This window comes from Lissotriton vulgaris, chromosome 2_1 (assembly GCF_964263255.1).
Source record: "Lissotriton vulgaris chromosome 2_1, aLisVul1.2, whole genome shotgun sequence".
NCBI lineage: Eukaryota > Metazoa > Chordata > Amphibia > Caudata > Salamandridae > Lissotriton > Lissotriton vulgaris.
Window position 1 is genome coordinate 299875310 of NC_141687.1, and position 26981 is coordinate 299902290.

The 26981-nt window shown below is 46.0% G+C and overlaps 1 protein-coding gene across 1 annotated transcript in view; it reads right to left on the reverse strand.

The window, feature by feature from the left end:
• Positions 1 to 26981, reverse strand: part of DOC2B (double C2 domain beta) — a 2126151-nt gene that overhangs the window by 1285596 nt on the left and 813574 nt on the right. The window contains exon 3 of the mRNA XM_086958530.1: positions 19057 to 19131. Coding sequence (XP_086814656.1) covers positions 19057 to 19131 — 75 coding nt within the window. The remainder of the gene's footprint in view (positions 1 to 19056; positions 19132 to 26981) is intronic.

Here is a 26981-nt window from a genome sequence, read left to right on the forward strand (position 1 = left end):
ATCGTATGGTTCTTGACGTAATACTTGCAGATCGAGGTGGGGTATGCAGAATGATCCAATCGAGCTGCTGTGTTTTTATCCCCAATAATGCTCCGACCGTATACGAAGCGATCTCTAAGCTACACAAGATTTCCGACTCTATTCACGTAGACAAGGGAAATTGGTCCTTAATGGAGTGGCTTTGGACTCTACTATCAGCGTGGGGATGGAAGGTTCTGATGGTCGTTGGTATTATCTTAGTATTCCTATTCTCGTGCTGCCTTATCATCCAATGTGGTCCCGCTTTGTGTAGCCTCTGTGCTGCAACTTGTTTCAGAAAACCGCCTGTGTTTGGAGACGGTACGAGAAAGGATGATGAGGCAACAACATATCACTGACCTAATGAACATCGAGATAGACTCTGACATAGACTGAGTAATTGCCTATGTAAGGGCAAAAGGAGGGTCTGAGGTTCCGTGACGATTTGAACCTGTGTTTTCAACATTGTCGTAAACTCATAATTGTGGTACCAGTGAACCGCAAATGATCCATTTAGCATATCCTGGTGTTTTCGCCATGCTACGAGCAAGAGCACTCTTGTTATAACCATATTTCTGATTTACCCATGGCGTCCATTTTAGATTATGGCATCCATCTTGTATTCTTGCCCTCACATAGTCAATGGACACACAGTGACCTCTGATCAATTCATTTCACTTAAGGACACGTAAGCTTTAGCCGGCGATTCACCTTGCTAGTGACACGTGCACCTTAGGACAGAAACGCTGTGGCCGCATGACTCGGCAGAAGCTGCCTCCCCTGCCTGAGGCCAGTCCTGCTATACTGGTTCTCGTGTTCGTTGGCCTGATCATGATTAGGCGGCCGAAGCTGGTAGCCTTGCCCATTTACAACCCACAAACATCTCTTATCCTGTTTTTTCTATCTTTTGCACCTGGCTCTGCTCCTTTCCTTCTGGGCCTTTATTAGGGGGAGGTAACGAAATTTACGATGAGGCGGTCCGGCTCTTGAATGAAAAGATGACATGGGATTATGATGGAACAGTGGGAACCTCTCGTTCGTAATGTTTTGACATCAGATATTGTTGACGATTCCTGTGTAACGCCAAATATTTATTGTTTAGGACGTAAAGGTTAAGAAACGTACTAGTATGTGGAGAATGCTGCCCCCAGCTAAATAATTTGTATTTAAGGAGCAACCCACTTTGTGCAAATCGAACAGGCTCCTAGAATCTGCCCGTGTGTAGTTTCTGTGACTTCTGTGTCCCTGCAGTAATAAACCTTTGGTCTTTGACGCCACCATCGAGAAGCCCATGTTTCTGTTTATTTGTGCACCGAGACAGGTAGAACTCAGGGGTCTTCGGGTGTTATCCCTGACACCTCTGGACCTTAATAAAAGTCCAGAACTCCAATGCTTTACATGAGCACCATATTTACAATACACATTCAGGCACAGGTAGATTAAGTGATTTGTCCAGAATCACAGGATGTGGACGCGGCCTTGAGGCTCGAACCCTGGTTTCCAGCACCAGCGTAGGGCGTTTATGCCGACGGACATTATGCACTATCTTCTAATAGTTAAACGACAGACATTATGCACTATCTTCTAATAGTTAAACGTCATCCTTTAATTTTGCTTTGGTTTTGTCTCGCATGCATCTCCGGATTTACATCTACATGTTCCTGGCTTGTGCTTTTACATTGTTCCGTGGGCTTTTTATGATCAATGACACCATTACAAACTTTAAATTGTTTTATGTTTTTTACTGTGGTTTTAAGAATCAGATCTCAGTTCATACTGACCAATGTAAGCGGGTGGATGTTTTCTGGGAAATAACTTTTCATTTTTCGCGCAAGCACTGCGTGTCACGTGATTATTATACCCTATTAATAGACTACGAGCTGGGATACTGAGTTAGAAGCCATATGCTGAAAAAAAGGCACCGACTGTGACTGGTAACGCCTCCAAAGCAATTAATCTTTTTTTATTTTCAAGTGAGCATCCCTTGTCATGGAGACATCTGTTCATCACATTATCACCTGCCCATCATCAGGAAAAACATTGGCCCTGAAGTCATAAATATCCTAGACTAGCAGCTTCAAGGAAACACATTGGGTACAGGAAAACTCAATCCTACAGAAGCACATATGGAAACGTGAAACAAGCATTGGCCAAGCCAATCTGTATCGCCTATGCAAGATCTAATGGCTTTGTAGGTCGAGCATTCAAGACCTCTTGTATATACCTTAGTATATACTTATATATTTTAGTGTACACTTATATGTGTATGTACTTTGTGGGCTCTGGAGATCAGCCTTAGGACTTGTCTGCTTCCGCTTATGGACTTTTTTTTCTGTGTAACTGCCTCTATTTAACTGTCTTGATAGAAAACGACCAGCAGAGGTCAATAAAATACCAGACTCACATTAGAATTCTCTAGATTCCAGTCCATAGAAATTGTCTTCCATGAGCACCCGTAGACAATAATATTTCTTTCAAATCTTGTATTCTCAGTGATATGACCACCGAAGGCCCTGATTTTATGTTAAAAACAGAGCTTTGGACTATACCATTTCCAGCTGACAGGCAATATTTCTCTCCATGTGTTCCCATATCTGTTGTGTTACGCAGTTTGGTGCTTATTTTCTCTCCATGTTAAAGAACAGTAGATGTTTCAGCACCCAGGCTAAGGTGCTCCATAGCTAAATACATATAAGGTCCCAAAGGCAAGACCGATTGCGTTGCAAATAATTGTTAAATGTTTTTTAGCCATTTTGCATAGCAGCGCAGCCACTGTGCAACCTGGCTGAAAGTAAACAAAATAAATAAGCTATGATGCTGACCACATCATAGTATTTTTTTTTAACCTTCAAGCATGTTATAAAGCATCTATGCTGCTGAACAACATGGATAAAAAACCATTGACAAATCCAATGGATGTCACAATAGTTAGACCTATTGGCTTTGCCAAGACTTTTTTTTCTAGATCAGCAGAGGATGTACAGGTTATTCTAAGTTATCTGTTTGCAGCAAACAGCTGATCAGCAGCCTCTTCATAATGCTCAAAGGCAGGGAACTCATTCAGTATACTGCCCTTTCATTGTATGCTGAGATGCCGCGTGCCCTGACAGCAGCGCTGCAGTTTGTATTTAGTTAACAGGATGGCTGCCTCAGAAGGAGAGCCCTGAAGCAAAGGATAGAGGTGGTAGGAAAGCTGCTGGGCAAGGTTGTCTCAGGCCAAAAGTGGTAAGTGTCAGCTAGAGACATAAAGGCTGCTGGGCATGATTAGGATGAAAAATTAGAAGATTAAATTGGTGATTTTGCACAAGCAGAAATAAAAAAATAAAAAAATAAGCGATGGGCACAGCTGATAGAAATGTAGTTGTAAGAACAAATCAGTTTGGAGAGCACTTCTGTCTTCCCATATAAATCTCCACTGCCCACTTCCTGCTTTAATCAGCCATACCTCAAGAAGATGGCTGGTTTTCACTAGGTGAAATAGAAGATAGGATAACAGCAATGTGCTTGTGTTAGGTCAGTAAGGACCGCAATAAGAAAGAGGGGCACAGATTTGTTTAAACTTCCTACTATTTTGGCATAAAATGTGGTGCTGTTCTTGGCTTTCTCTTATCCCTTAGAAGCTTTTAAGAGTGTCAGCTGTTAGCTGGTCCCAGAGAGAGTTCGGTTTGTAGAGGGTGCTAGGTAATTGCTAATGAGCAAAGCATTGATAAACTTGACAGCTTAAGAACGCTGCGCTCAGAGTGTATTATGCCCAACCTGAATGGAGGCGTCAGTGGGAGGGGGATAAAGGATGTGGCGCAACGGGCAAAGATGCCAACTTTGGAGCTGAGGAACCAGGTGCGAGTTGCGATATCGCCTCACCATCCTGTGATTCTGGGCAAATCATTAAATCTCTCCTGCATTAAAAAATTTGTGAACTTATGTAATGTAACTGGTGCTCATGTATAGCGCCCCAATACTATACACGTCAAAAAAAGAATAAATAGTAACTCAATTTCAGCAGACGGACACTAATGAAGGTAAATCAATTTGTACTTAGTCCATGCTCCTCACGAAGACAAGGAAAGGGTGGCTTTGCACACGCTGCCGAATTTGAAGGCAGCAAAGAAGAGTGATAATGATGCCATGGAATGGTAAGTAATGAGTAAGCTAAAAGACCCTTCTTGGAGAGTTTTTTTTATTTTTATACAAATGATCGTCGCCACAACTTGTCGTCAAAAACATTGAATTAACTGAAGTTACGTCAAACACCGTCTGACCCCAGGTGTCAGAACATGAGGTAATTTTAAACAACCTTTCTTGCGAAGATGGTCACAATAAGATTTTATTTATACAACCTTTACTTAGATTGTGAGTCTATGGTGTGTTAATAGCCAGTGACTTATAAGATTGTACTACTGAATATCGAGGTTATGAATATCGCTGTAAAAGAATATCGTGGACAAATTATCGAAGACCAAAAACATCGAGAGGTAAGTGCCCACATAGGAAGCATAAATGTACTATAATAGCTCCACATCTAAGTACCTTGAAGATATGACTATATATATGTATATATATATATATATATATATATATAGATATATATTGTCATTGCAAATATCTGTGTGGAGTTGGATATAGGAAATCTATACTTTCAATATTTTGTATTCAAACTTTTGTCTTCTATATCTGCCTACCTCAATATTATGGGTGCACATAACTTTTAAGCAGGCACAAGCAATATTTACCATCTAAGTCACCCAGTCACCCAATAGTCACCCAGTCAAATAGTGATTGAAGTAAAAGAAAAACAACTGCATTAAATAAATGTGTTTACATTATATTGAAATTAGATTTCCTCATTTACAATGTGCACCCTTTCTGTTACGTTTTCAGTAAATGCTTGAATAGTAATTTACCAGATTTATAGTTCATTTCTGTTAATGGGGTCGCTTAGCAGCTGTGCATAACATGAAGCGTTCCTTGTTGTGCAGTAACACTGCTTTACGAGAAAGCAATGAGGTGAAATTTATTATAGCGTCATAAATATAGACAGGTCAGCCCTGTCATATAATGCACATCAACCCTGTACTCTGCAGCTGTTTGAAGGTATACAGAAAAGGAGCTAGCTTTCAAATTCCGCCTAGGTACATGATTACAATTCTTCATGATTGTGACACAGGGGTATAGTCACAAGAACGTGTGATAACTACCGCAACAGTAGCGTAACACAACTTTCAACATCGCAGCCCATCGCGGAAAAATAAACCAGTGTCAACGTGAAATCCCTGATGCTTGCCTCCTTGCACTCGCTCGTGGTTGTAGACCACAACTGAGTTTGGAAAACGGGCTATAAAACGGGTGATAAAACGGGGGAGCACTACTCTGAATCGATTTTAATTAATCATGACTTCATCCCAGATACTTGCCTCCCTGGTCTCCCGGGTCGCATTTGTGACCACTAACCATTACTTTGACTGGTAGATGGGGTTGTGTTATTTCGACAAGCATTTCTTGGTAATGATGGGGCCACCCTTGACCAATGCCCTCGCCCTCTTGTCCTTTATTCAATAGGTAATGTTCCACATAAAATCGCCTGGTCTCCCTTAGCGTATACATTTGTTTTCCTACAGCTACACTTTATGGCTCTCCCCCGATGTTCTATTACTGCCGAAGACTCATGCGGCATTTAACCCCAGACTTTTAGGTGAGATGGTTGTATGCTTGCCCTTACAATTCACTATCACCGGATTGGCACGCCCTACAATTAATGTGCACCCAAATAGAAGTTCCTCATTTAACTGCTGCTTTTAAACTGTTTTTATCCTTGTTTTTAATTGTAGAGCACTCTCTTAGACACGATTGGTAGGTGGAATGTGCTCACTGCACGCTGCCTTTTGGCAGCTTTAGTTCACTATAGCTAGTAGACATAGACATGGAATTGTCCAACACTGGCATGACACCCTGTGTGTGACTTTGGCGTGATCACACCTGAGTTCTTTACTTTGTCCCAATGTAAATTAACTTTGTTTACATGATTTTATTCTCCATTCCAGGCAGAGGATATGCTGACAGAGGTAAAATAACCCGATAGTGCTTGCATTTACACACATGACACCTGCATGCTGTTGTATGACTGCATAGTACACACTCTAGGTCCTGAAGAATCGCGGAAAATTCCTTGTGCGAGAAACATGTTGACCATGTCAATATCCAATTTCACCGAGTCCCACCACACTTAACTCAGTGGTACTTAGGAAGTTGGTTTCACGTTTTTAACCGTAGAGGGAGACCCCCAGAATAAAGTAGTACTTTGCGGTACCCCCTACTACATTTTAAATCACCTTTTCCTTACTCTATTGCCCACACACCCACACTTCACCATAAGGCTGTTGGAAGAAAAGATCTCCGTCAAAGAGCCCCTCTTTGAGGTGAGCCCGTCGGGGATTGCACCGCCTCCCCGACGAGGAGCAACGCCGATGATGAAGCATGACACCCATTCGGGTGTGTGAGGCAAATATTTCCAACAAAATGGATGCCCAAGGGTGTCACATCTACACCCATGGTCACGCCTAACACACAGCTTCTTCTCTATCAGGAACAGTTCAGCTACCCTTTTTTGTTAACATTGACTTGGTGGGGGCACAGGCTGAAACTGGACCTTCCACTTCCTTGAGTGGTAACGAGTGCCCTTCGGATCAATTGATCATTCTCTCCCCTTTTTGATAACTACTTCTAGCGCGGCTCACACCGTGGGAGTACTCTCTTTGGTGGGTAAGATTGTTCTATCCCCCTTTCCGTGACTTTTTCTATTCTTCCTGATTAATCACGACCCACTTCCCCCATTGGGGAGTGGACATTAATTTTATCCTTCTAGTCCTATAAAGTAGGACCAAATTCCATCCTCCTGTCCCGAGACATGAGCCTCCAGACCCCCACAAGATGGACGGCCAGGGGTTAAGTTTTGGGGAGGAAGATGCAGCAGCTATAATGAGGACTCCATCACTCATTGGCCTAGACATTGAACCGGCTACAGGGAGCAATACAGTGGAATGGCAAACCCTATCAGACCTCAAAAGAGAATGGATCAGGATCACCTTACATGGGGCAATGATGGCCGAATATTTCAAAGCCAAAATAGCACCGAACGGCTTAATTGTCAAAAACTTCCCAAGAATATTCTGGGAAGATGGACAATTCAAAATAGAGTGGTCACAGATTTCATGGAAGTGTACCCACGACCTCCTCATCCTGATCGTGAACACCGCCAAACGATTGGCCGATGAACTATTGACTCGCATTCAAGCGGCAGAGGCGGCTTTGAAAACCGCAGTTCCCAATCCAGGTTTTAAAACCAAACTGGCGGAACTCAATAAAGAAATGGCGGAACATAGAGAATACCTCATGAACCAAAAAGTAACGAAGTTACAAAAGGATATCAAGAGGTTATCAAAAGAAAAAGTCTACCCTTATTTGAAGGAGGACTATGTACCATCAGGCAATAACTATAACTCAGATTTTAGCGCCAACTCCTCCAGAAGGGGATCTAGTAACGGATCCGACAACAGTGGAGACTATGAAACTCCACATCTACAACCAAGAGGAAAACGAGGGAGGGGACGGGGACAACAACAGTTTTACCAAAACTTCCCACCGCAGGGACCTCCTGTGGGCCCACAAATGTGGCAATACCCACAATTCCCCCCTTTCCAAGCACCTTTTGCACCGCAGTATCCACCCTTCTATGCCCCACAAGGCAACCCACGCCCCCCTTTTTTAGGCAGAGGCTGGGGCAGAGTGCGAGGGCGAAAGCGAGGCAACGCTCCAGAGAAGACAGTACAATGGGAAGACACCCGACCACAGGGGATGGACACACGGAACACAAACCGGTCAGGCCAAAGATAAGCTTGGTGGTGAATTTATCAGACCGCCCCCTAACAGACAAGGAGGAGCAAGTTTTGCAAAAAGGACTGGGTTTTGTACCGACCCCAAAAACTGACCTCTTCCTACAAACTCGGGAAATCCAGTCTTTCTTTCGAAAGATCAGATTGAAAGCTTTCTTTGAGGGGAGACCTAGGGACCAAGAGGAAGACTCTGGCCTCCATAATCCCTCAACCTTTACACCTCACAATGGGATGGTTCCCAATGAAGTCCTCACCTACGAACAGGCCGTACTAAAAGACCTGAAAAGCGTAGACCAGCAAAGACAACATTGCAACATTTCCCGCAAAGAGATGGACATCCTTAAATCACTTGCAGAAGACCCACTGATTACCATCAAACAGGCGGATAAAGGGGGTGCCACAGTTTTGATGAATACTGTAGATTATGATCGTGAGTGTATGAGGCAACTCAATGACAGACAATACTATACACCGATCCCTGGTGATCCTACACCACGCCTACTGACCCTTATTACAGGTTTGGTTGATAACGCAGAATGCGAACAGTGGATCACAAAGAAAGAAGCAGACTTCCTATCCAAAAAAATCCTAGGGTCCCATACTTTTACATCCTTCCCAAGACCCATAAGGATACCAGACCTATACCTGGGCGGCCAATTGTCTCAGGAGTTGATTCAATCTTGGAACCATTATCACAATTTTGTGATCACTTTTTACAACCCCTAGTGAAACAAATCCCCTCGTATATCCAAGACACTTCAGATGTCCTACGTATTCTGGACACTGTCCATGATACAGGGCAGATTAATCTTCTAATTACCCTTGATGTAGAAGCCCTCTACACGAACATTCCCCAGAGGGCCACACTTGAGGTAATAGAGGAAAGACTTGGACTTGAGACCTGGAGTTCAAACACTCCACAGACATTCATCATGGAGTGTGCTACTCTAGCACTCACTGAAAATTATTTCGAATTTAAGGGGCAGTTCTATCATCAAACTCAAGGGACATCAATGGGCAGTACATTTGCTCCTTCGGTGGCCTGTCTGTATATGGCAGAATTTGAACAACGGCATATTCATCATGAGTCCAATCCCTTCCTTGACAACATCAGGATGTGGAAAAGATTCATAGATGATATTCTCATCTTGTGGACAGGACCACCAACTTCACATGAGACCTTCTTTGATTGGGTGAACACTATCAACCCATATCTCCATTTTACAATGTCTGCCTCACCTACGGAGATCTCCTTCTTAGACCTCACGATAAAATTGAAAGAGGGAGTGCTTAGCAGCACCATGTATAGAAAACCCACTGACCACAACAGCTTACTACACTATTCCAGCCACCATCCCAAAGCCCTACGGTCAAACCTGCCCTTCGGACAATTCCTGAGGGTCCGGCGAAATTGCAGTGCACTAGCTGATTACAAGCATGAATCTGCAATTTTATCCAGGAACCTACTAGACAGAGGCTACCCCAGGAGAGAAGTGACCATGGCCCAAAAAAAAAAAAAAAAAAAGAGCTAGAAACAACAACCGTGAAGCCTTACTTGAACAACGGGAAGTGGCACCAATTGAGAACCAACCAATGACCTGCGTCACGACCTACAATCCAGGGTCCAATAAGATCAAAAGTGTTATTAAGCGGCACTGGGGGATTCTCAACACTGGCAGTCTTAGCTTCGAGACACCCAGATTTGCTTTCAAAAGATCTCAAAATGTAAAAGACATTTTGATCAGCACAAGACCGAAAGCACATAAGAAGGTAACCCAACAGACCCTGTGGAACTTACCTCCAGTCAGAGGCCATTATCCCTGTGGATCCTGTGGAGTATGTACCTTTACAGACATACATAAAACCATCCAATTAAGTGACACCTTCAGCTGGGAAATAAGGGGCCATACTAACTGTAATACCTCCCACTGTATTTACATGATCACTTGTCCATGCGGATTGCAATATATTGGGATGACAACGCGCCCAATCAAAACCCGCATTATAGAACACCGCAGTAATTTTCGCTGCAAGAAGACGAACACCAAAATGTGTAAACACTTTCTTGACTTGAATCACACTCCAGACTCACTGAAATGGCTGGTGCTGGAATCCAGCCCTAATTGCCCTAAACAAGCCCTGTTTCGCAAAGAGCAAAGATGGGTCCACCGATTAGCGTCTGACAGTAGGGGCTTGAATGAGGATATTCCCTGGCATGCTCTCTAGATACAACCTGCCAGGTTGATTATATAACTGTTTACACACTCCAGCCTTCCACTACAATCACCCAGACGCCCCACGGTCTCCCTACTACTATAACTACTATGACAGTATTAGACATCATGGGGGTACATGAGCCTCACTTTTGTAGATGGGACTCAGACACACTGCAGCCTCAACGCTGTTCTAGTGTCATGTCCGACACGATACCACCCCCAGGGTCTAGATGGTGCCATCCTTGAGGCACATGAGCCTCATGATTGCACAGGGGACTCAGATATACTTCAGCCCTAACGCTGTTGAAGTGTCATTTTTGACACAACACCACCCCCAGTATCTAGATAGGGGCACCACACCTCGTATGAAACATGATAATGTATAATGTGGACATACCCATAGTCCTCATGCCAATGGATTATGATAATATACAATGTGGACACACCGACAGTCCTCATACCTTCACAATTCCATTAGACCATGACTTTGGCTTTGTGATGTAGAACAGATAAATTACAGGGTTGGGGGCCATATTCATTACCGATACACATACTGAGATGCCTTATGTGTTATCTGATCGCTGACTTACTTATATCCAATCTTTACATGGTACAGCCGCCCCACCCTTACTTTTCCACAATTTAGATATACTTACAGCCTTCCGGTACACACACGCTTACACATGCACCGCTTCGGTGCAGCTACATTTAGGTGATCGGCCTACACCATAACCTCCCAAACCCACTTCAAGATGGCGCCCGCGGCGTGCACCCTCGTCCATGGCCACCATATATTGGCCTGTGCACCACGCCGCTGCAGGCGATATTAATAAACCCACTCTCGCCCTCCATATAATAGTATTACGGGATTTCAACGTAATTATTTTAGCCCCCACTGCAGAACCCAGGTAGGAACACTGGATATCACCGGCATTTCAATATGGCCGACGCAATACTGAGACGCGTCACGTGACCCCTTAGATGGGCGGAGCATTGCGGGACTTCCACAACACGAATGAGTTATTATGGCGGGCGCCGCCGAGCTCTAGCACCTTTCCGAGCTCGGCGGTAACGGGTAGGTGAAGGAGGAAGAACACGGGCAGATTGAGGTAAGGCGACCCTCGTTGTGTATTTGTCGGGTCTGTCGATGCCGGATGCCTCCCTGCACCCGCTCGTGGTTATTGACCACAACTTAGGTTGATAAACGGGCAAACAAACGGGGGAGCATTACTCTGAATCGACAGATATTAATTAATAATGACTCCATCCCTGATGCTTGCCTCCCTGCACTCGCTCGTGGTTGTAGACCACAACTGAGTTTGAAAAACGGGCTATAAAACGGGTGAAAAAACGGGGGAGCACTACTCTGAATCGATTTTAATTAATCATGACTTCATCCCAGATACTTGCCTCCCTGGTCTCCCGGGTCGCATTTGTGACCACTAACCATTACTTTGACTGCTAGATGGGGTTGTGTTATTTCGACAAGCATTTCTTGGTAATGATGGGGCCACCCTTGACCAATGCCCTCGCCCTCTTGTCCTTTATTCAATAGGTAATGTTCCACATAAAATTGCCTGGTCTCCCTTAGCGTATACATTTGTTTTCCTACAGCTACACCTTATGGCTCTCCCCCGATGTTCTATTACTGCCGAAGACTCATGCGGCATTTAACCCCAGACTTTTAGGTGAGATGGTTGTATGCTTGCCCTTACAATTCACTATCACCGGATTGGCACGCCCTACAATTAATGTGCACCCAAATAGAAGTTCCTCATTTAACTGCTGCTTTTAAACTGTTTTTATCCTTGTTTTTAATTGTAGAGCACTCTCTTAGACACGATTGGTAGGTGGAATGTGCTCACTGCACGCTGCCTTTTGGCAGCTTTAGTTCACTATAGCTAGTAGACATAGACATGGAATTGTCCAACACTGGCATGACACCCTGTGTGTGACTTTGGCGTGATCACACCTGAGTTCTTTATTTTGTCCCAATGTAAATTAACTTTGTTTACATGATTTTATTCTCCATTCCAGGCAGAGGATATGCTGACAGAGGTAAAATAACCCGATAGTGCTTGCATTTACACACATGACACCTGCATGCTGTTGTATGACTGCATAGTACACACTCTAGGTCCTGAAGAATCGCGGAAAATTCCTTGTGCGAGAAACATGTTGACCATGTCAATATCCAATTTCACCGAGTCCCACCACACTTAACTCAGTGGTACTTAGGAAGTTGGTTTCACGTTTTTAACCGTAGAGGGAGACCCCCAGAATAAAGTAGTACTTTGCGGTACCCCCTACTACATTTTAAATCACCTTTCCCTTACTCTATTGCCCACACACCCACACTTCACCATAAGGCTGTTGGAAGAAAAGATCTCCGTCAAAGAGCCCCTCTTTGAGGTGAGCCCGTCGGGGATTGCACCGCCTCCCCGACGAGGAGCAACGCCGATGATGAAGCATGACACCCATTCGGGTGTGTGAGGCAAATATTTCCAACAAAATGGATGCCCAAGGGTGTCACATCTACACCCATGGTCACGCCTAACACACAGCTTCCTCTCTATCAGGAACAGTTCAGCTACCCTTTTTTGTTAACATTAACGTGGAATTCACAACACAGCTGCAGCAGGCGTTAGACTGCCAAAACCGCGTACAACGTCCGCGATACAAGCACCTCAATGGCGACAAAAATACAAAAGACAACCCCAAAAAACCTGCGAAGGGCCAAAGCGCGATGAGGAAACCAGCGATAAACAGCACCAGGCCTGCAACACACACCTGGCAGGCAGGAAAAATCAGCATAAAAGTAGAAAACAAAACACAAACACAAACCGACCAACACCCTAGCACCATGGAGGCTGCTGGAGCAGGTGCAGAGGATGAGCACAACCCCACACTCACCCCGGACGACCAGCCTGGGACCTCGGGGACAGGGAAGGGCAAGGACAAGAAGAAGAGGAAGACAAAGTTCAGTCCGCAGGCGAACAGGATCATAGTCACAGAGGTGATGGAACACCATCAACAACTGTTTATTACCTCCAACGTTTTATTGGGCACCAACAATGGAATATGGCGGAACATCATGGACAAGGTAAATGCAGTCGGGGAGCACAAGATGACAATGGACGAGGTCAAGAGGCGAGGGAATGGCATCAATCAGCGGACCAAGGAGAAGCTCTCTGCCAACCAGAAAGCAGCAACGCAGACTGGAGGTGGGGGCTCAGCGCCACAGCGCGAGCTGGATGACATGGAGGACCTGGTGTCGACAGTCATCAGTGTGGAGACTGTGGCCGGAGTCGGGGGATCAGACACTGCTCGACAGGACATAACAAAACCTCAGCAGGGTGAGTGACCACCAGGTACTGGGGGGACCGGTGGAGATGGGCACCAGGGCACACATGCACAACCAAGCACAGCACAGTGCACACCCACAATAACTCTGGGTCCTCGCCCAGATCTACAGACTGTCACAATGTACAATGCCATACTGTCTGAATGTCAACATGTACCATGCGGCTACATACATGTGGACACTTTGTAATACACCATCTCCCCTTCACATCGCAGGGGCATCATCAGCACCTCCTGCAGAGCAGTCCCAGCCACTCTTCACTGATGATGAGGAGTACAACACCCAAGCCATCCAAGAAATCACTGACCTCATCTGAAACTCACCTCCAGGATCAGAGCATGCCAGCTGCATCAAGGAGACCCCACCCACTACCCAATGCACCCAGCAGGAGGCACTCACAGCCCCAGAATCCCCCCAAGACCCCCAGGAACAACACATGGCCTTCCAACTCTGTGTGCTGGAGGGCCAGAGGGAGACCGCAGAGCAGGTGCGGGTGGGGTTCGACCTCTTGGCTACCAAACTTGATGCCATCCTTGGGTGTGTTGCTCTGCTCCATGGTCTCCAACGAGCCCTGACTGACAGCGCTGGAGTCATGACGTGGAGAGAAGAACACCTGTCTGCTCAGAGTAGCTCCAGCGATACCAGCCGTGAGCTGGCATACATGCGGAGGCTCATGGAGGGGATGGTGCGTATGGAGGCGGAAAGGAAGGCAGCCACTGCTGCACATTAGGGGAATGTAGCTAGGATCTACCATGCCCTGCAGATCCTCATCATGGCATTGCTGCCACAAGGTGTGACGATGTTGAATGCTGCTGTCCCCAAACCATCCACATCTCCGCCCCCTGGTGTGGATATGCCTCCCTGTGCGGCGGGCCTAACCACTTCGGCACCTGATTTGTCAGTGGCACACAGTGCGGCCGACAATCCACCTGAAGTGACAGTGCCACACAGTGTGGCAGACAGACCCCCTCCAACACCTGAGATGGCAGTGCCACACAGTGTGGTAGACGATCCACATCCGGCACCTGAGGTCTCAGTGCCGCAGCCGGTATAGCAACACCCACAGGTGGGGCAGGGCAGATATCCGGGGACGAGGACGTGGATGGGCCTGTGATCAGAAGGGCTCAGTGGCATTCATTCCCGCCAGCTGGCCTGTTTCTGCCTGGTCCCGCACATGGCCTCATGACCTTCCACTGAACCCCGATTCACTCAGATGCACTCACCTTGGACAGCGGCATGGACCGCCACATTCCATCTGACGACCAATGACACGGCTACCAGACTGCGGACTGCACCACTCCATCTTGCGCAGTACTTGTCTTCCAAGGATGGACTCTGGCTGGCCCTCCACGGGCCCATATAGTGTGGTGTAATCGGCAGTGCCCTGTACCGCTCCAGTTGAGGAACAGCACTGGATGTGCAATAAACATCCAGTGACGCACTGCTGTGTCATGTCTTTCATCATTCAGGTATGTATGGGTGGATGAATGTAGCGACAGTGATTTCCCTTGTGTCAATACTGCTCATCCTGAGGGATCCCAGTCAGAGGGTGCTACATGTCATATTGGGTCACGGGTCCCGTGGATACCACAACAGGGACACACGCACCAGCCACTTTCTTGTCCGGACTTGGACTGAGCATCGCCCATTGCCCACAAGTTATATTTGCAAGCCCTGCCCTGTTCGGGCACGGGTCCCGTGGATACCACAACAGGGACACACGCACCAGCCACTTTCTTGTCCGGACTTGGACTGAGCCACGCCCATTGTCCACAAGTTATTTTTGCAAGCCCTGCCCTGTTTGGGCATACGGCCAGACCACTCCACTCACGCTCCCGGGGGGGGGAGGGGGAGGGGGGAGGGGCCTCACTGCTACCCGTCTCAGGTGTACTTGCTGTTGGTGTGCAGGTCACTGGTCTAGTTGTCAGCATGTCACAGCCACTCCCTGAGGGCAGGTTTGCACGTACACCACACCCACCCAGCACAGGCGCCACAGGCCATGTGACCTCGCAAATATAAGGGGTCAATGACGTCACATACCACTCTGCTGCTGGGGACTGGATGACGGACCCGAGGCCTTGAGGCCTGCACGGGCCTACCGCCACGTGGAACTGACTGGGGTTGAACAGGCTTTGTGGCACCCGAGACATTGAGGCCAGCACGGGTTTGCCACGAGACGCTGACTGGGGTTGGACAGGGTTTGTGGCAGACGCTGCATTGCGGCCGGCACTGGTACCCCACCACGGGACGGTGACTTAGGGTGTACTGAGTCATTGGCAACTTGAGCGGGTGTGCAGCCTGCGATGATGGCCCAACCTGGCGGTCCGGATTACTCAGAATTTGTGTGCCTTGCTGGACCTCAGTGTAGGCCCCGTCAGTGGCCTGCACGGGCCTACCGCCACATGGCCCCACTTCTGGGGTGACTGAGTTAGTTGCACCCATTGGGCTGAGCGGCTGTGCAGGCTGCAATGTTGCCGGGAGTCCTGGTATGTCCTATGCCATTGTGTGATCAAGTCCCAGCACCAGACGTGTGACCTGGTGGCCTGCACAACGTAGATGCACGGTGTGGAGGGTGCCATGACTGCGGGCCCCGTGCTTGTGGCTTGCAACGTTGTCTTGTGCAAGTGTGTGTACTGTGCCAATCATGTCCCTGGGCTCCGTTTCAGATGACGGCTCTGTCTCAGATGTGTGACCTGGTGTGCTGCTATATGTACCAGCAAGTGGTTAGAGACACACCGGTGGCAGCAGGTGAGCAGTGTGGCCTGGGTGCGCTGGGTCGGCTCTCTCTCTCTCTCTCCCTCTCTTCTTCTCTCTCTCTCTCCCCCTCTCTTCTTCTCTCTCTCTCTCTCCCCCTCTCTACTTTTCTATCTCTCCCTCCCCCTCTCTTCTTCTCTCTCTCTCTCTCTCCCTCTCTTCTTCTCTCTCTCTCCTTCGCTCTCTCTCTGTCTTTTGATGTGCACAGGACACGCCTTCTCATCATGTTTTTTGTCTTGCAGGCTGTGACCTACGGATTGTGTTGAGGGGAGCCACCATGTGTCTTCATTTAATTTCTGTGTTGTTTCAATAAAGTTTCATTGTTTGCTTCGAAAGTGAATGTGTTATGCTCATTTCTGTGACGACACATGCATGTCACCAGTTGTGATTGTGCAACATGAGGCGGGTTATTTCGTACATGTTTAGGTTTAGCTGATGTGGCATGTCTTAGCCAAGGGGGTGGCACGGGGGTGGTCCTGGGTGGGGGGGGGATGGCGGTGGGTGTTGTGGCCCTCTTGGGTGTTCGGCCTGCATAATCAGTTGCCCAATGGCATCTGTTGCCCTTTCGATGACGCTCTGGGCTGTGCTCCGTTTTGTGGTGCAGGCTGCCATCCGACTTTACACCAGGTCAGAGGAGGTGTAAAATTCCTGCTGCTAACACGCCTTATCACGTGTTTTTGTGTTCTTATCGCCAATCTGGCTGGTCGTTGTGAATGTTGAGGTATTGTGTTGTCGTGGCTTTTTGCACGGGAACGACTACTCTGCATCTCATTAGCGATAGTTGCGGGGGTCCTCTGTGGTGATGTTTTTTGTGGCTTCTTTCACAGGAAAGTTGTGCTGTGGGCTGTTAGCACCTGCTTGTGAATGGTGGGGTAAATTTTAACGACTTTAGCTGGGATAAAGCGCAGTAAATTCTGCGATAGCTCCTTGTGTATATGCCTGGAGTAAAGCTATAGAGGCCGGTTGTCTTCAAAGGATTTAATTAAATCAAAAATAGTAAACATGGAAGAACAGGCAAGCACCAGGCAGCACAGCTTACGGTCCAAGGGACAGCTGCAACTGAACCCTTGGGCTGTTACCCTGATGACTCTACATACATTCTGTAGCTCGCACTGCCACGAGCCTTAAAGAAACAAAGTACAATACAGCAGGCTGCATATATAATTAATAGTAAAATACAATACAACACATCCCCCCCCTCATAGGAACGGGAAGAGAAAAGAATCAAGGGCAAGGATAGGGAAACAAGGAAGAGAGAGAGAGAGAGAGAGTAAAAAGAATATGAAATACAGCAGAGAAGATAAACTAATAAATTACATCACATATTCCTTAAGCCAAGCTGGCAGGACTCTCCTCCTCCTATTACAAACAGTGGCATCATCATTAGAATTTATACTCATGAAATGGTTCGACCACATTGGAGTTACCAGCTACCACAGACCCTTACTCCCTCGTTAAAGAAGAAGCGGAAACACCAGGGTTAGTATTGAGTCCACAGTATGACCACTATGCATGAGTTCCGAAGATTGACAATTGTCAGAAGCTACCTGAGATTGTAGGGTACTATTTTCAAAATAATCTTCTACCCACTCAAAATTGTTTAAATGTTCAGGATCTTGAGGGCTCTACACATGATGTTGATTAAGGTCAATGGCAATATTTTTGACATTTCAAACTCTTCCATCTTTAAGTCTAACGGAATTGCGTAAAACCTCCACCACTTGTTGTGGTGTCTCAAATTTGCTCTCACCTTTAGGAACCTTAAAGGTTTTTTTTTTATGTGAACCCAGTCTCCCTCTTTAATTTCAACATCCTTTGTGCCATGGTATTTATCATAATAGTCCTTACTCTTAATATGTACCGAATCAAGACTTCTTTTCACTTCTATAGGGGACCATTGTTGTACACTGCCCTCCAAAAGCCAACCAGGGTTAAACTTACACCTAGGTGTCCTGCCCCTCATCGTGATAAAAGGAGATAACGCTGTTGTGGTTTGAGAGGTGACTCTGTAAGCCCATACTGCTTTCTGTATTTGAAGTGTCCAATCTAAGGGCCCGATTCACAGAATGAACTTAAGACTCTATCCTAAACTTACTACTATTTTGGTATTCACAGAATGCACTTACTACTTTTGGCATTCACAGAATGAACTTACTACTTTTGGTATTCACAGAAGTTGGGATTTTGTCTTAAGTAAATCCTAACTTCTGTGAATACCAAAAGTAGGAAGTTCATTCTGTGAATACCAAAATAGTAGTAAGTTTAGGATTGAGTCTTAAATTCATTCTGTGAATCGGGCCCATAGTGTTTGCACATGGATGCTTGAATAACACCTTTGATCACTCTATTAAAGCGCTCTACAGTGCCATTCCCACTAGGATTGTATAATGATGTTGTTTTGTGCCTCACCTCACACCTCTCAAAATAATCCTTAGCCATTTTAGATAAAAATTGTACACCATTGACATTTAATATAGACTTAAAGAAACAAAGTACAATACAGCAGACTGCATATATAAGTAATAGTAAAATACAATACAACAAGGCCCCACAGTGTATTTCAAAGTTGCACACAGGTGGCAGTGAAATGTCACTCATACGTACGCTGAAAAGATGCAAATGTCACGCATAAGTAAAACAAAAACTAGGCAGCCATGGGCACATACGTTTCACAGGAACTGGAACACAGGCAACAGGGGTTGCCAGTTGTACAATAACACTGCAGCAATAATTGTCACTTGTAACCCTAATGACTGCCCCTAGATGGATTTACAGCACAATAAGTAGAAGGAAAAAAACGCAAGATGCTGTAACTTACTTTACTGGCGCCTGGAAGCAAGTGCAGTTTGACGTATGGGTCGGACAGGCCGTTATGATCCATTGGCTTCAAGCCCTTGATTAAAAAAAAATACAAGAAACAAGAAAGGACAGTAATTAGAGCAGTAATGAGAACAGCAGGCTTTGGCGGGTTTGTGTTAAGAGTTTTTTCATTACACATTTTCTCACCATCTACAACAATTTTATGTTTCAACAAATTTTTCCTTAGTGGTTGCATAATCATCATGGGCGTAGTAGCATGGAGGGGGTATTTGGGGTGTTACACTCCCCTAATAAATGTACTTTCTGATAGTTGGGTACAGATGTTTTCCGTTAGGTATGGCTGAGGAGGAGTCTGTCCGATTTCTCCAGGAATTTTTACACACACAGACAAAAGCAGACACACACTCTCCCCCTCTGTTTAGAAAGACTTTTAAAATGTCTCTTATTTCACAAAATAATGTGTTTTCTCTCACTTAGTACTCCTGCGAATCTGTATTCATCTACCTTACTGCGGCCCCTTACCCCGCCCCCCTCCACCCCCCCTCCTCTCCTTTGCCCAGCTTGTCTTATAATTAATTTTTAACATTATCTGAACCTCACCCCCACATCCCCCAATTTTACTGACCAAGCCACGCCCCTGGTACTCATATTGTTATCCCATCCCAGCTGCTTGATAAAACGTGAGCCTATGTCAGAACTCTAATGCGGCTGAGGAGCCCTGGAGAGCAGGGCCACCAGGAGGCGCGCGCAGGGGGTCTCTGCCTGTGACGTCGAGGCGCGCGCCGCGCTAGCACCTGCAGCGGGTAGATACACTCTAATCGCAGAGCGCTGCTATTTCCGCTTCTCTCCCTCGATGCCATCCACATATACAGCGAGGGTTAATTAATTACAGTGGGCCTCGTAGTTTTGGGAAAACACAGTCTTTGTGCCGAGGATAATTACTTATTTACAAAAGCCTCTTTGATGCGGGAAGGAGTCAGTGTTTCCAGAAGGGCATACGGCCACAGACATATAATCTCGGTAATTAATCTGCTGCTCATACATTGTGATTAAACAGTAAGCACAGTTTCTCTTTTCTTTTTTTTTCCAGTGCGGCGGAGTTATTCGAGCAGTTTTTTTTTTTACCTAGCCTAAAGAAGATTTGTCTTTTCCTAGACTTATGGCTGGCCTCTAGGGGCTGGTGGGGTGTCTCAGTGGTTCATTTCTTCCTGTGATGACAGCATTTCTCCCATCACCAACGCAGGCCTAGTCCACCATCCACACCACAGGGACTTCGCACAGTCTGCCACAATACACAAGAATTAGGTATACTGCGATACAGTATGTATACTCCTAAATCAGATTACCCACATGCAGGGTTGGTAGGGTGACCAACTGGCATTGGTGCAAATTCAGGACAGTGAGTATAAAAATTCAGAACAAAGGGTCAACATTCAGGACAAAAATTCAGGACAGAAGGTCAGAATTCAGGACAAAACTTTGGGACAAAAGCTACATTTTACAGACACATCAAAGGAGGTCGCACAATATTACATAAGTAAACAGACAACCAACATAAGTACAAGTCAAAATAAGTTTATATTAGGTTGAGAGAACCTTGCACTGCATCTGTAGTGTGCCGGACTGAAACTTAAACACCTGCGTTTGCATATTGGAGGCACCTGGGTAACATTATCCAAAATGAAACCTCCACCCCCCCCCCCCCCCCCCCCCCCCCAGAGCTTGGCCCCTGGTGAGGTGACAGGAGCCCGTAAACAAAAACAGTTTTAAGTGCCCTGGGCTCCACTGAAGCAGTGGCCGCTGGTGACATTTGAAAGTGGTAGGCGTAAAAGTATGTGATGAGTGCCCAGTGGCGTGCGCAGCGAGCGAGCCTGAACCTCATTAGGAGGGGGGGGGGGGGGAGGTTCTTCCCTGAGAAAGTTTGAAAAAAGAGTGGGCAAACGGTGCCTTTCCAAGAATATTTGATAAAGCAACAAGGTAAATAAAGCAGTTATGAAAGTGTATTTATTACATCTATAAAGAGATTTAATATGCTAATGACATAGGAAATTGCTTATTCAGTATAACCACATAGCTGTTTGTCTGTCTGACATGGCTGCCCATCTCTCTCTGCCCTGGCCCCAGCCTCTATCTTCGGACCTGCCAGGCCCTACTGTTTTTGTGCTCTCCCTTATCTCCACCTAGTTCACAGTCAGTCAACGCCTTGTGCTGCCTGTGTTCCCTCGGTTCCAGCACATTGTTTGTGTGCTAGACGTTTCCTGTGCTACTGTTCGACACCTTTGCATTGCTCGTATGCTCCCTCTCCTCCTGATGCTCTCTGTCTCCGGACCATCAATCTCCTGTGGTATCCTTCGACTCCAGTGCTTTAGTCCTGCAATCCCTCCTCCCTGTGCTCTCTCCTTCACTGCACCCCAGCCTCCTGAAATCTCAAATCTCAGGTCCAGAACATTACGGTTAAGTGAATTCTCCAGAGCATTCTAAAATACTCTGTGCACAACAAACGCACACTAACTCTGGTACATGCAAAGAACTATCCAGAGAACTGTCAATCCGACAAACCTACAGAACCATTCCTACAGTGACATCATTGATCCTCATTATCCTTAAAATTCTCTGTACACATCTCCCTTACTCCACACATGCATTCAATTTTGTGACTGCCAGGGTTTGCAATCGCAAAAATGCCTCCTACGTGAGGCCTTTACACACCTTTTGCAAGTGGGATACACTAGCTGACCGTGGGATAGACTACCTTACATCACTCCTTATGTTAGTCTGTCTTCTTTATGTAGCCACACAAAAGAAGGCAACAGAATGATAGGCAACAACAACATCAAAATATAAAGGAGAGTAAAATAAGTAAAAGCAACATAACTAAGGAAAGTGGGCAGTGAGTACTCTAGGCTTCTCATTATGCATGCCGACGTAAGCATTCTACAGAGTTACTTCTATTCGGTAATGCGGGGGCGAGATTTTGATCGCTAACTTATCACCTTTGATCTAAACCCCGTTCTGGTCGACTGAACCTTTGTTGCCTGTCTTGGAGGAAAGAAGGTGCATCTCTTACCAGGTTAGTTCAATCAATAATGGACTCCGCTCGGAAGAACCACAAACAACTTCTAGCTTTCAAGGATTTATTATAAGGTAAGGGTAAGTTGTAAATACAAGCATCTCAGCATAATATTCACCAGATACATGGGTACGATTACATACATGTGCTCTCTGAAAACCCTCAGACGAGCAAAGAAGACTACCAAAACTAGCTCCAATATTAATAGAGCTGCCAGCATGGACACATATTGTGATCTCTCGATCATTTACAGGCGGAATAAAAGGTCAGGTTAGGCTGTCCCTACCCTGCTCTGGATGGTATCCCTACTTAACAGAATCCCAACCTACCAAAAGGTGTCAGCGGTGAATGACTCCCTAGGGAGATCACCCACTCTTAGTCTCTAGATGAAAACCTATAATCGCCGGTCATGACCCCTCTCTGCCTACCCATCCGCTCTCTAAAGGGTCCTCAGGCATCTGCTCTAACTCCACCCAGGGGTGCTGTCCCTAATACAAAAACACAATCTCATTTGAGACGCCCCTCGAGAGACGCCCCTCACGTGATGTAGCTTCTGGCTTTTTCCATGGGTTTCTTCATTGAGGCCTCGTGCGTTAGAGTTGACCTTGCTTCTCAGACTCTTCTCCGGCCCGCTGATACCCCTCAAACATTCCTAAACCCTCCTCCAGGTCTGGTTCATTTCCCTGAACAACCTTCTATTCATTCCGCATATAATTGGATCCCCCTTCCCATTTGCAGACAGACATCTGCAGCCAGGATCCCAATTCTCATAAACTTCTAACAGAAGTTTGCAACATTTTGTCTCGGCGCACTTGGCTCATACTAATACGTGTAAATCAAACATGGCTAAACATTTCAGGCCTACAACATTTCTCATAGTGATTATATTCTTCAAATCCTTCATTAATCGACATCATGTTAATAGTCTGCTTTATGATTATATAAACACATCTATATAATATAAACCTATTACATACCTAACTACTAAATATCATTTAGTGCAACCCACGTCGTGAAAGTGAATACCTTTCTCAAACCCTTTCTGCTCTGGCCCTGAGGCCTACTCCGTTCTGTGCTTACAGCATGTCATTCTTCCAATTTAGCAGCCACACGACATGGGTTCAGGATTAATCACGTCTAATAAGGTTATACATGTGTATATAGTTCTGCATTAGTTCCACTTCTATATAAATCTCTGGATTAACTACACATTTCGGAATATAAGTGAATATAATGTTAGCACTCATGGCATTTCTCTTCATGATAGTGCGTACTACGTGTAAGTGTGATGCACTGCTACAATTCGTTCAGTTTGCGCTCTCTCAGTTCCCCCCTTTGATGACCTCCAGGGGTCATCACTAACATTTAAACTGAACTAATTGCTAATGTTCCTCGCTTCTGTGTTTCCAGAGCCCTCAGGCTCCTATACTGATTGTCTTGTATTGCAGCTAATCTCTGTAGCTGTTCTCTCTGGGCTCTCTCCAATCTCTTTGATCTATACCATTTGTATGCCCTCACCAATCCCCACAACATGATCACACAGATCAATATTATGATGATAGGTTTCAGCACATACCACAAGAAGCTCTTTCCCAAGTTGGCGAACCAACCTCCAACGTCACCCATTCCAGGGCCCACCTTTTCCCAAACATTTTCTCTACTTAGGTCTTCGATCTCCTTGTGAATATTAGTTATGTTCATGATAACCTTCTCCAGAGGCTTTGAATTGTCTGGAATGTAGGTACAACATTCCTGGACCTTCAAAGCCTTACAGACTCCGCCCTCCTTTGCTAGCAGGACGTCTAATGCGAGACGGTTTTGGAGTACCATGGCCCTTATCGATTGCATCTCTCCTTCCACCAGCATTAAGGACCTTCCAGTGCTAGCAGACAACCTATCTACGACTGTTGCCAGTCGTCTAATTTTGACATCATTGAGGATCAGCCCTAAAAGAGGAAATACGGCTCCAAATACATCTCCAACCATTTCCGCATCTCCCAGATCTCTTCTCCCCCTTACTGAAGCCTTGCCCTCGATGATCTCTAAGTCTTGGGCATGGTATATTTTGGGGAAGATAATTGCCAAATAACATGAGCCATACCAGTTGTCAGGCAGTCTCACGTAAGCATTTCTTCCACACACAAAATATACATTTGGAATCACTTGCATTCCCTTCAAGAAATCCTTGGTATAGTATTCTAAATTGAAAGCATGTTCACAACTGACTTCTCCCACGTATACATTTTCATAATACGTTTTGGCTCTGTGAAGACATAACTTTCCTCTCTGCGCTTTATCCAAAGCTATTGGACCACTACTACCCTTTCTCTTGTGTGCCTTCTCTTCCTCGGTCCAATCTGTTTTCCATTGTCCTGATTTTTTCAAAATCTTCTGCCTTCTGTATCGATCATCCACCTGCCCTATAAACTTTTTCTCGACCTCTGACACCTTGCATGTCAAATTATTTCTGCGGGCATGTGAAGTATCTAAGGTAATCCAAGGAATGAAAAACTTGGCCAATCTGTCTTCACTCTTCCAGTAGTCCCATTTATTCATTTGCTTGTAATTTGGGACTTCTGGTAACACTGAGTCATAATTGGAGAAATAGTATTCAAAACTATCTCTCCCATAAAATATACTAAGCAACAAGCTACATGTAATGCCATAAGTCAGCGGGAGGTGATGGTATCTAATGCCTTCATCTACAGACGCCGGCAACTGCATGCAAACGTAGCAGTCCTTAACCTCCATGGCATCCACGTATTCGTACAGAAGTTTAGCATAAGCTTTTGACCTAAAGTCACCTTGGGACTCATCCATATGTAATCTGCGGGCTTCTGCTGCTAATAACGCCTTTTCCTGTATACTTTCTCCTTTCTCACCAGCAACAGTGGGTTTTGGTGTCACCACAGACTTCTCATCTGGTACCCTTGACTCCCCCTCATGTCCCACTACATATGAAACTGTTACGACTAAAGCTATTAGAAGTATCACTCCTACAATTAATGTGCCTATTATACATTTGGCCCTATGATTCGGGGTGCCTGCCTCCATCTCGTCAGACGGTAGGATTCTCTTCCTTATTTCAACACAAAGCTCTTTTCTTCTCGTCCCTTTACAGTCTCTTTTGTTCTTTCAGTCTTTCGAACCCCACAACTGAAGGCTGGCAACTCCTTTGCAAAAGTCTTTAAAGCTTCAACACAGACAACCCTAGCCCTTCTCCATCAACTTATGGGAAGGTCCCTAAGAATTTCTGCTTCCTAGGCGCTAGGTAATCTTCTTTTTCTTCTTTATTTACAAAAAGTCTTTAAGCATCCACAATCAGGCTTGGGCCTGCGGCTTGAACAGCATAGTTCAATATTTCCAGGCGAAGAGTGTGCTCTTCATGGCTTGTTATCTTTGTTCCAAAGTCAGGGAATTGCAATTCTGTGAAAAACATGTGCTTTAACTTGCTGAGGCGGGGAGGGCTGGGGAGTGTGAAAGTTAGTGACCCTTCTGCTTCGACTCCGGGTACTAACAGCTGTACTTCCACTGTGATGATGGGCTCAGAACTGGACACCACCACCGCTCGTATCCTCCCTGTCTCCCGTTCCAAAGACATTTGTCGCCAGATATGTCCACTCAGGAGTGGCGTATCTTCTGCTAGGCACACGTACTCTTCTTGACCTTCTCAGATCTGGTGCTTCAGAGCCCTGCGCACCTTCTTCCTGGTCTGTGTCTTCCGATACCGGAGCAAGGGTTCTCTCTGGAGTTGACCTCAGGCTAGAACTCCGTCTTTGTGGCCAAGTAGCTTCTCCACGTACCCTTCTGCTCCTTCTCCTTCTGGTCTGTTCCCGTTCTCTTTCAGACTGGTCGGTCTCCGATTCGGTCTCCCAGCTACTTTCTCCTTCAGTAGCGTCGTCTGTTTCGCTGTTGTACTGACCGTCCTCAGCTTGGTCAGACTCGTTCCCTGCTTCTTCAGGCACTTCTACAGCTTGGCTAGCCCCCTCTATGGCTTCTCGGTCCACAGCTGGACTTCTATCCGAGAGAGGAGCTGTTTCTTCCAGAGGTGCTGGAACCCTCCGCGTATGTGACGCGTGGATCCAATTGGGCAGGCCTCCCACTTTCACTGCGGTGTTCGTGATCAGGATGATCTGGTAGGGTCCCCTCCAGCGAACATCCAGGCAGCTTCTTCTCACGTGCTTTCGCACGAGCACCCAGTCTCCAGGGTACAGGTCATGGCACGGCTCCTGGCACGACGGAACTTCGGCAGCCTGCACCTGAAGGGACACAGAATGAATGGCGTCAGACCGCCCCTTACAATAGTCCAGGATCATATCATCTGTGATATTTAACAATGCAGCAGTTGGTACAGATGGCAGCCTCATTGCTCTCCCCATTAACACCTCGTGGGGTGACAATCCCGTTCTTCTGTCTGGGGTACTACGGAGACTCATAAGGACCAATGGCAGAGCATCAGGCCAACTCAGGGACGTTGATGAACACATCTTAGCAAGTCGAGCTTTTATAGTGCTATTTATCTGCTCCACGATTCCTGATGCTTCTGGTCGGTAACTACAATGCAATTTCTGGTCTATATTCAGGGCTGCACAAATCATCTTCACAAGCTCGCTGTTGAAATGTGTCCCCCTATCTGATTCCAAAGAGGCCGGCACCCCGAACCTAGGGATGAGTTCCCTGAGAAGTAACTTAGCTACTGTGAGGGTGTCACACCTACGTGTAGGGTATGCCTCGACCCATCTGGAAAATACGCAAACAACCACCAAAACATAACGTAGGCGGTTGCACCTTGGCAATTCGATAAAATCTAACTGCATCCTATTGAATGGACCCCCAGACCTCCCTATGTGGCT